Here is an 11,331-nt window from a genome sequence, read left to right on the forward strand (position 1 = left end):
GTTAGACAGAGAGGGCAATATTAGTTGGTCATTTCCTCCGTCCGGATACATTAAGATCAACACAGATGAAACTTTTATGCAGAATTCAGGGTTAGTGGGATATGGAGGCATTGCAAGAGACGATAGGGTAGGTGGTTAGGAGGATTCATGGGGCGATTAGGTGTGGTAACAACGTCGTGCCTCACGGCGGAACTGTGGGCCATACATGGCGGGCTGACCCTGGCGAAGAACTTCAACATGAAGAACGTCATCATCGAGACGGACTCTCATGAAGCATTGAAGCTCATGAGTAAGAGAGGTGCTATCGACAATCACCCCGATTGTGACGTCATAGAAGAGTGTCGACGTATTCTATCCGAACTTGGGATCTCCATGATGCATACTCTAAGGGAAGGAAATAGTTGTGCGGATCACCTCGCGAAACTGGGAAGAATGCAACTGGATGAAGACCTTGTAACACTATATCGTTCGCCACATTCAATGCGCCAACTTCTTTTCGCGGACATGACTCACGTTGCATACCCTAGGTATCGAAAACATGTACGGTAGTTTAGTATATATAGCACAAAAGAAAAAATATGAAGTTACGTTGTATGTAAACATTTGTAAATGTTTATAACAGTATTACTTTGAAATATTTATTTATTAATTAATGTTGTAAGTTGTTATGATGTTGTCCGTGAATATTTCTCATTTTAAATGTGAATTTAATACACCCGTTGTTATTAATAAAACATTTGCAATATGATGAATAACAAAGGTACCATTTCAATTTGGAAACACTAGAGATAAGAGATAATAATCAACAGAGCTACTTTGTTCAATTACATTTTTTTGAATCACTGTGTCAGGATATTTGTAGAAAGAAAACAAAGGAATGTTAAGGCTACATTTGTAAGGTGCAAGAGTGATTCTGCAATGATATACTCCCTCCGTTTCAATTAGTTTGTCATACTTTCCTTTTTAGTCTGTTTCAAAAAGAATGTTTCTTTCCGTTTTTGACAATTCTTCAATTATAACTTTCAGATGACATGTTTAAGACCATAAGATTAAAAATTGTTTTAGTATATTCTACATATCTTTAGTTTAAAACTACGTATCGTTATAGTCTCAAGGAAAAATGACTTTTTAGGAGGACGAGTAGGTGATGGAGAATTGGGAGTTTTAAGTAAATAAAAATGATATATTTGGTCATATTTTTAAAATTCGAGAATTGTTTTGCAGTTAAGTGAAATATTATAGGATATAACGACAGTTAAAATAAAATAATAAAAATAATATTTAGTTAAGTCAAAATTACATTGGATCACATGCATATATATTTGGGAAAATTGTAAGAAATAACAAATTATTAATTCAAATTAAATGTTATAGCCATAGTTTATTTTAATTGTAATTCGCAGCAAACCTCCCACTTTTTTACCATCTGATTCGGTATACAATTAGCCATTTTATACATATCGGTATAAAATGTGTTTGTGTTTGTATAAAGCGAGAGAAAACTGTATATACAAATACATCTATTTTCGTCATATACACTTATAATTATACAAATACAGATCTTATTATACAAATTACAATGTAAATGAATTTATACAAAACTGAACAATTTATATAAAATTGGATGTTTATAGCGAGTTATACAAATCAAAAGTTCCATAGCAAACATAAAATTTGCTATGGAGTGCAATTATGCAAACTATAGTTATAACATACAAATATGATTTTTATGTTTGATATATGTGAAAACTGCTCTATTTATTTGTCTGACAAATGGGTGGCAACGGAACCGGGAGGTACCGGTACCGGTTCCGGTCCGTTCCAGTCCGTTACCGGTTCCGTCTCGGTTCCGGATAGTGCCGGTTATATCCGGACTTGTTCCGGTCCGGGAGGGGTAACGGGACGGAAACCGGGATTTACCGGTCCGTCCCGGTCCGGTTAGTCCCGGTTCCGTCCCAGTCCGGTCCGGTTCGGAACTCTTTTTTTTTTTTTTTTTTTAAATCTGAAATTTTGAAAAAATAGCCGTTGAGAGCCGTTGGGCAACGGGTTTTGGGCCCCACCAACGGCTCTTTCACCCCATAACCCCCCATTTACACCTCCCTACCCCCCAAACTTTTTTTAATACCCCAAACTTCTTAAAACTACATTTTCAACCTTTTTTTTAACTATAAATACCCCTAATCTTTCATTCTTTTCACTCACAAAAATATCTTATAATCTCTCTACTCTCTACTCTCTAAATTCTCTTATTCTCGACTTCTCGTTAAAATTACGAATTTGATCTTTGGAAATTGGAGCTTCAAAATTCAACTTTCAATTTTCGCCTTCCGGTCATACAACGTCTACTTTTTTAAGTAGACGTTTGGTACATTCGTTCCAACTCACTTTTCATTTAGTTATTTATTTGTTTACATTTAATTATTTATTTTGTGAGTAATTAATCTCTAGTCTCTACTTATTTAGTTGTTTATTTGTTTAAAACTTTGCTAATCATTTTCGTAGTATATATAATTTGCTCACTTTTTATATTTTGAATATGGATTTTGGAAAAAACATTATTGAAAAGGGTAAAACAACCATAGTTAATTCGTTCACTAATTTATCTAGCTCAAAATCCAAGAAAAATAAAAAAATCGGTAGTACTTCTCAATCTAAAACTAAAAAAACTTCTCAATTAAGAATAAATACGGATGATTATACGCATGTTGATGAAACTGTTTTTAATATTGATAGTAATAGTGGATTAGATCCTTATCATGAACATTTACAAAGAAGATTTGGTAATTTTGAAGAGGAATTACCTGAAGATGATGAACATGATGTTAATGATTATGTTGATAGTTTTGATAATAATGTTGATGAATATGATGATGATGAAACTGAGCCACCGTCGGCTACTAGTCCCCCTCCCAATCCCTCTTCCCCGGCTCCCGCTCCCTTTCGTTGTCCTGCTCCCATTCCCCCCGTGCATCCTAGGACTAAGGTAGAACGCGCTAAAAAATCAGTTGTGTGGCAATTTATGACTCAGAATGAAGATAAAACACAAGCTATTTGTAATAAATGTAAACATAGAATGAATCATAAAACTGTAGGAAAACAGGGTGGGACGGGACATTTGAGTAATCATTTAATGTCATGTTGTAAAAATGAATTTTTGCATGCTAAAGCTGTAGCCGAAGCTAAAAAAAATGGTACCACCCTTCCTGAAAATGTAGGAGTAGATGGCTCTAATATGGTCCAAACACAATTAAATCCTTCTAATGTTTCTGGTTCTAGTATACAACGGTCATATAGTAGAGAAAAAGATCTTGAAGAATTAGCTAAAATGATTGTTGTTATGGGTTTGCCATTTAGTTTTGCTGAAAATCCCGGTTTTATTCATTATATTCAAATTGTGTATAATCCACATTTTAAAGGTTTTACTAGAAATACAATTAAAAAGGCTATCTTTGATTATCAAGCTCAACATTTTCAATATCTTCGTTGTTTATTTTATTATAACAATTGTAAAATAGCTATTACTTCTGATATGGGCCGTAGTGTAAATGGTAATGATTATTTCACAATTACTGCGCATTGGATTGATGAAAATTGGACTTTGCAAAAAAGAATTTTAGGTTATAAATGTTGTGAAATGCATAAAACCGGTAGTTATATAGCTCAAACAATTATAGATGTTTTGCAAAACTATGGAATTTGTGATAAAATAAGTAGTGTCACATTAGATAATGCTTCTAATAATAGTAATGCTGTTGAAATACTAAAACCGTCTCTTTGCCCTATTTATATTGATGGTTTTCATATTAGGTGTGCTGCACACATATATAATTTGATTGTTAGAGATGGTATAGCAATATATGATGATGGTTGCACAAAAGTTGAAACTGCATGTCATTTTATTTTTAAATGTCAAGTTAAGTCTAGACGTAGAGATTTTGAAAATCGTTGTCGTGAATTTAATCTTCCACCTAGAAAAATTCCAAAATCAGTGTGTACAAGATGGAATTCTTTATTTGAAATGCTTGAAGTTGCTTATGAATATAGGAAACCTTTACAAATGGTTTGGAATGCTCATAATTCAAATATGACATATAGACTTGATGATAATGATTGGAATGACATAAAAGAACTTATAGAATTCTTAAAAGTTTTTTATTTAACTACAAAAAAAATATCTGCACTTTATTATCCAACTATTTGCTCTGTTTTACCTAATATTTGTGCTATTTCTACTAAATTTTATAAATTCAAAAATAAACCAAGATTTGAACAATCTGTTAAGAAAATGATTGAAAAATTTAAAAAATATTTTATTCCTATTCCTCAAATTTATTTAACTGCTTGTTTGTTAAACCCACATTACAAAGATGAAGGTGCATCACGAATGGTTGATAAAATATATTTTAATTTGGGTATTGATAGTGAAGATGATGAAACACCTAGTTGTCAAGATGTTAAAGATAGTATAAAAATTGAAGCTAGAAAATTGTACGACTTGTATAATTCTAATATAAGGAATGTAGTACATAACGAAGAGCCTCAAAGTTCTAGGAGTAGATATAATAATGAAGATGATATTGATGATATGATAGATTGTATTATTGAACTTTCTCATAATGATAGAAATGATTTTGATGCATATATTAATCAAAATACAGAACCTACTACTATTGATCTTCTAGAATGGTGGAGCAATCGCGGCAAAGGATTTCCAAAACTACAACCGGTTGCTCGAGATGTGTTAGCTATTCAAGCATCTTCAGTAGCTTCGGAAGGCGCTTTTAGTGCAGCAAGATTTCAAATTGGAGAGCATAGATATTCATTAGCAGCAGATAGCTTGGAGATATCCGTACTATTTAGAGATTGGATTAATGGCGAGAGAAGGAGTTATGGTCGTCCACCTCTACCGACCAAATTTGAAAATGACGTTGATGAAATAATGCTAGATTTTAGTGATGACGGCATTGATGCAATGGAAGAACTAGCTAATCAACCAATTCCAGAGCATGTTACTAGAGAAATGTTAAATGATTTAAAAAAAGATTTCCTTGGTAGCATGAACTATTAAATTTAAATGTCTATTAGTATGAGTATAATAATTCGAGGTCTAATTCAAACAGAACCCTTCCTAGAAGGTGGCTGTGTAGATTAGATTTTTTAATACTCTACTAATATTTTGTAACTCAACTTGTACTATTTAATTAATATTAATAAAAGTATAGGCTATTCGCCTTAATTTTTTTTTATTATTGTCTTCAAAAGTTCAAATTTAACTTTTAAAGTGTGAAATTTAAACTTTTATAGTTTTAAAGTTTTAAATTTTCAAACTTTTAAAGTGTGAAATTTAAACTTTTATAGTTTTAAAGTTTGAATTTAAATTTTCAAACTTTTAAAATTTAAACTTTAAAGTGTGAAATTTAAATTTTTATAGTTTTATAGTTTTAAAGTTTATAATTCAAATTTAAATTTTCAAACTTTTAAAGTGTGAATTGTGAAATTTAAACTTTTTATAGTTTTAAAGTTTGAAATTTGAATTTAAATTTTCAAACTTTTAAAGAGTAAAATTTAAACTTTTATAGTTTTAAAGTTTGAATTTAAATTTTCAAAGTTTTAAATTGTGAAATTTAAACTTTTATACTTTTAAAAGTTTGAAAGTTTGTATTTAAAACTTTAAAAGTATAAATTTTTAAGTGTAATATTCCTAATTTTTTAATTTTAATAAAAAAATATAATTTATAACGGTTGGACCCGGTTTCCGGTCCGGTCCGGTCCGGTCCGTTACCGGTCCGGGACGGGTACAGGTATTTTTTTCCGGAATTACCGGTTCCGGTCCGTCCCGGTTCCGGTTCGGTTCCGGCCCGTGGTGCCCGGTTCCGTTCCGGTTCCGGAACGTCCCGGTCCAGTAGTTCCGTTACCGGTTCCGTTGCCACCCATAATTATTTTGTCACTTTGTTCATTACTAGTGAGATAATGTCCGTGCTGTGCACGGGCCCAAGAGTTAAAAGTATAATATTTAAAATTACTTTAGATGTTTTAATTTTCTTTGTTGTACTTATATACTTCTGAATTAAATATTCAAAAAGGAGAATATTTGACTATATTTTGAGCTATACGTAATAATGATACAAATATATTATAATTCCTATTTATTTTTTCTCTTTTGTGGATTTATAGTAGTATCTTTTAAATATAACTAATAATATTTTGTATCACAATTTATGTAGTCTTTTTATGCTGATTTAATATGTTTTGTGTGCAATTGATTAACGAAGGAAGTTACTTCTACTTTTTATTGAATATACATTTCTATGTGTAAGGTGTTAGTATGTATGATATACTCCCCTCGTCCATTTTTATTTGTTATGTTATGTTTTTCGAAAGTCAATTTGACTAATTTTCAAAGTTAGATTATATTAAGTTAGATTATATTAATACGATATTTTAAACAAAAGAATTAGATATTCAAAAACTATACGAAAATTACTATAAATTACAATTTTTTGCATATCAATATGATGAAAAAATACATCATAAAATATTAGTCAAAGTTTTTATAGTTTGACTCTAAAAAGAAAACTATGACAACTAAAAGCGGATGGAAGTAGTAATTCTCTATTCAGAATATATATAAATTGAAAACTTGAAATTGAACAAATAGTAATTATCGATTTACCGTTAATTTTTAAAAGTCATAATTCTCTATTCTATGAGTATATATATAAGTTGAAATTTTGAAATTGAAATAAGTTATAATTACCGATTTACCATATCGCTAAATATTAAAATTAAATTTTAAAATATGAACTATATCAAATTAATTTTTAAAAGTCATGATTTTCTATTCTAAACTTAAAATTAAACAAATTATAATTACTGATTTACCACAATACTAACTATTGAAATCAATTTTGACATGAAGAAATAAATGATGGGTCCCACATATAATCACAATATTGTTGGCTGGAGGTGAAGCACACAAGTTGACGGTGTGTTGCCTGCTAAATGCTAACTCTCACTTATAGAATAAGAGAATTTATTCCAGATTCTTAATACACGTTTCCCGTTACGTACTATACACAAAGTTACAACTTACATTTACACATTGTAACAATATTTAAAATTCCTTAAATAATTCTTTTTGCTGTGACTAATTTAAGAAAATTAAACTAGTTTAAATATAATAACTAAGCAATAATATAGAAGCCGTAGCAGCATTATCAACAAGTTGACTCCGTGGCCCAATGGATAAGGCGCTGGTCTACGAAACCAGAGATTCTGGGTTCGATCCCCAGCGGAGTCGTACATTTTTATTTTATGCAGCTTTTTAACAAGGAAAATTGGCTATGCATATTTCGTGCTGTATTTATGGACACATTTCATTTTTTGAATGTAAGTTTAAGTTTGATCGAGAATTTACTCATGGATTCTTCAAATTTTTAAAATAAAATTTATATATTTATAACTATGTAAAAGTATTAGAAGTTACAATAATTGATAATTCAAAATACTTAAAAGATATTTGATAACTTGTTTGAGTCTCAAAATTCGAAATGTGTCTGATAAATTGAGACATCGAGTAATTTTTTGCACTTCAATTATTTTTGTTTGGAATAACACATTCAAGTACACAACATGCCATTAAGAAATGTCTAGTACATTTATTTTCTAAGTGAAAAAAAGAGAGCATAAATATCATACTCTAATAGTACAATATTTTAAAGTAGATCAAGTGTCATTGGGATTTCATAGGGAATCCATTCATGTCCATGTAGAAAATTTCGAACAGTAAAATTAGAAACATCATACTCTGAAAGTATTTTTGCCCATTTCACTCTTCCATCCATGTTAGCTCCTGGTCCTCTGTTATTATACTCACCAAAATATATATCTTCTGTATTCCCATTCCATTCAACCCAACCTTCTGGATCAATGAAATCATCTAGGTAACTTGACATCACGATCGCTCGCGAGTGATTCTTCCAAGGCCTTCCTAGGAATACTCGTACCTGTAGTGACAAAATCAGAAATTTATTATTAGTAATATATATAAGGGAACTTGAAAAAATGCAAGAGTATATATCGGATTTAAACATGTGACTTACAATATATTTTGTAGAATCTCCCCTTATGTATATCAAAGGGGGGTCGATAAAATTATGTATAACAAAATGAACATGTTATAACCCTATTGCATGTATATTATAACTTGTACATTAGAGGTGCGTCCTTTCCATTCTACTCGTACTAGGGAAAGGTCCTTTCAATGCTATAACGCCCACACCAAATACCGCATAGGGGACTCAATTGAAGTATTGAACCCCTTCCCTTGGACATTTGGACAATATTTGGTGAAGTTCAAAAAAGGGGGTATTTGAACTTAGATTTTAAAATCGATTTCATATTTAGACATATTTTTCTCTTGGAAAAAAAACTTCATATATATATCTTCTTAAAAATAAACTAATATTTCACTTGAAATACTCCTCAAACAAGTATTTCAATATCTTACTAGAATTCAGTAGTTGCAAGTAATAATGACAGAACTTCAACTCGCAAAATGTCAAATTTTGCAAGTGAAGTCACAAACAAACACTCCTAACTAAAAAATGTATTATTCTTAAAACTTATATTTTAAATGAGGCGATCATACAATTTAACTAATATTACCTTAGGTTCACGCTCGCGCAGCTCTTGTGACACATTTATGGTGCAACCTTGAAGGACAATAGCAGTATCTTCATGTTTACGTTTTCTTCCTTGGGCAGTTATAGTCACTTCATTTTGAATATCTTCAGGTTTTCTAACACATATACTACAATTTTGAAGAATGACTTTTGCGTTACCAAATATAAAGTCCACCGTACCATAGACTTCACAATCTCTGAAAAATTGTACACCTTTTCTTGCGTAAAGTGTATCTTGATAGCCATCGAACTTGCATCGATAAAACGCAACGTGATCAGCTGAAATACTCGTCGCGACCGCTTGATGCATCGATGCTCCAGCAGTATTTTGAATTGTAATGTCTTGTGCTACGAATCCATGGCCATGTATATCTATTTTGAACCAACAACAAAAAAATATCGTATCAATTTTACCTAAAAAAGATAATTGGCAAATGTATATTTTGGTATACAATTGTGTATATTTAGCTAGCGTCTATAATCAATTTTGATCGATGAGCAAAAAATGAAAAATTCTAGTGTAAAAGAAAATAATTTTACTTAAACATGTTACCTATATATAAGATAGTTGTAGAATAACAAGATAGGCAACTTATGGTAAATTAAAATAAATGAGTAACGTAAAAGATCTTTACATTATAAGTTTTAGAATCTAGTTGGATAAAAAGAAAAGATTATTTCAAATGATTGTGTATTTAACTTTTTCTTCTTTCTCTATCATTCAAAATGAAACGAAAAGTTTTATAAGGTAACTGTTGACTTTGAAATTGAAAAATGTTCTAGGCAATATATATGAGTTAAATTCAAAGATAAAATATGTCAGGTAACCGTTCAGTTATAATAATCTTGAAAATAAAACAGACGATTACTGACCTACAGTAGCAGTCTCATTTGTTTTGAATCCCGTGCCATTGCTTTTACATCCAGTAATAATGGTACGGTCCATTCCTTCACCAATAAATGTTATATTAGTCTTATTTTTATGAACAAAAACATGTTCATTATATATCCCTTCTTTAATTTGTATGGTGTATCTCCTATCACTGTTATTTGGAGCTGCTTGCAATGCTTCTGTTATGGACATGAAATTTCCACTTCCATCTAGTGCAACTATAGCATCGAAAATCGACGACGACGCAGGTGGAGGAGGAAGAGGGAGAGGAAGAGGAGGAGGAGATTGGCTCTCTAAACCCCAAAATAGTGTTGATAATAAAGCTAATAAACCAAGTGTCATCTCTTTTCTTTAAATATATATATGTAGATGAAATATTTTCCTTCTCTCTCCTACATCCAAAAACACCAAAAAAGAAATAAAATAAAATATTATGATTAAGAATAAAAGAAATATTAATATGGGAAATCTTTAGTTAATTGAATTTGTTTTTTCTTTAAATATTCGTTTGACTTTGACCTGTAATCAGAAACTTTCTCTCACAAAACATCAAAATCTATGATCAGATGGGAGTTAAGTAATCCAGTTGGTTGACTACTAATAGTTACTTACTTGCTGAGAGTTCAATTTAATCCTCTTCCCCTCCCCAATTTTCAAAAAACTACTAATACTATTCCCAAAAAGAAAAATGAGAAGAAAGAAAAGTATAACTTTTATATTTTATTTTCAAATTATTAATTAGCTCACTTAATAAAAGATAACAAGTAATTATTATAAACTAATGAGAATATTAGTTATATATTTTATTTTAGTATTATCCTTATTAATGGTACTTTAGAAATTTAAATTTAACTATTAATTAGTTTTCAAAATATATACTTAATAATATAGAATACTTATGTAAAAAGAAGCAAATGAAACTAATCTATATATATATAAAAGTTCAATCCCAAAAGAAAAAGAACTTACTTAATGCCTTAATTTAGTAATTAGGGCAAGTATAAAGTTGCCTGGGAATTATGGATCACTATCTCTTACTCCTCAAAATCTGACATCCTGGACAATTACATAGAATTACGTATATATATATGGAGAAAATTAATTCAAGTATTCAACAATTAAGTAACATTTTTAGCATGGCTAATTCATTTGTTCTTACTTAATTTAAGAATATATTTATTTATGAAACTTAACTAATTAAACCATCAGTTACCCTACAGGAAAATGGAAACGGACACTGATATATGTTGCACTTTAAGATAATATGCTTTTATAAAAGCTAAACATATAATTAAATACAAATTAATTCATCTGTTTAATTAGAACTTTCTGAACTTGGTTAGGAACTTAAGCATCAACTGATTTATGAGTTTGTAACTGTAGGTAGTAAACTACTCAAGTCAAATTAATTTATGCACGCATAACAAAAATCTGTTTCGTTTTGGCATAATACATAAATGTATCATTTATGTTCTGACTTTAGGTGTGTACAAATATGCACTTTAACTTGTATAAAATTGAACAAATTGATACAATCGACCTACATAGCAAATTGTGTCCTACGTAGAGTCCTACATATATTGTGTCACGTAGGACACATGTGTTTACTTGTTCAATTTTATACAAGTTTAAGTATCTATCTGACATACCCAAAATTGAAAGGCATAAATGCAAGTTGAAATCAAATTAAAGAACATATTTATGTATTTTACCTTTTTTTTTGGCATTCATATATATCATTGACAAGTCGTTTTG

General features: G+C 30.3%; 1 protein-coding gene and 1 non-coding gene across 2 annotated transcripts; one reads left to right on the plus strand and one right to left on the minus strand.

The window, feature by feature from the left end:
- Positions 1-7,227: 7,227 nt before the first annotated feature.
- On the plus strand, positions 7,228-7,300 carry TRNAR-ACG (transfer RNA arginine (anticodon ACG)). Its single transcript has one exon. It is a non-coding gene; the product is annotated as a tRNA-Arg (tRNA).
- A 415-nt stretch (positions 7,301-7,715) lies between these two features.
- Positions 7,716-9,918, minus strand: LOC125847156 (probable pectinesterase 56). Its single transcript, XM_049526841.1, has 3 exons — positions 9,558-9,918; positions 8,668-9,056; positions 7,716-8,006 (listed from the first exon to the last, which is right to left on the minus strand). Exons 1-3 carry the CDS (start codon positions 9,916-9,918, stop codon positions 7,716-7,718), a joined length of 1,041 nt encoding a protein of 346 aa, XP_049382798.1.
- Between the last annotated feature and the right edge of the window lie 1,413 nt (positions 9,919-11,331).

Source organism: Solanum stenotomum, chromosome 12 (genome assembly GCF_019186545.1).
Source record: "Solanum stenotomum isolate F172 chromosome 12, ASM1918654v1, whole genome shotgun sequence".
NCBI classification, from domain to species: domain Eukaryota; kingdom Viridiplantae; phylum Streptophyta; class Magnoliopsida; order Solanales; family Solanaceae; genus Solanum; species Solanum stenotomum.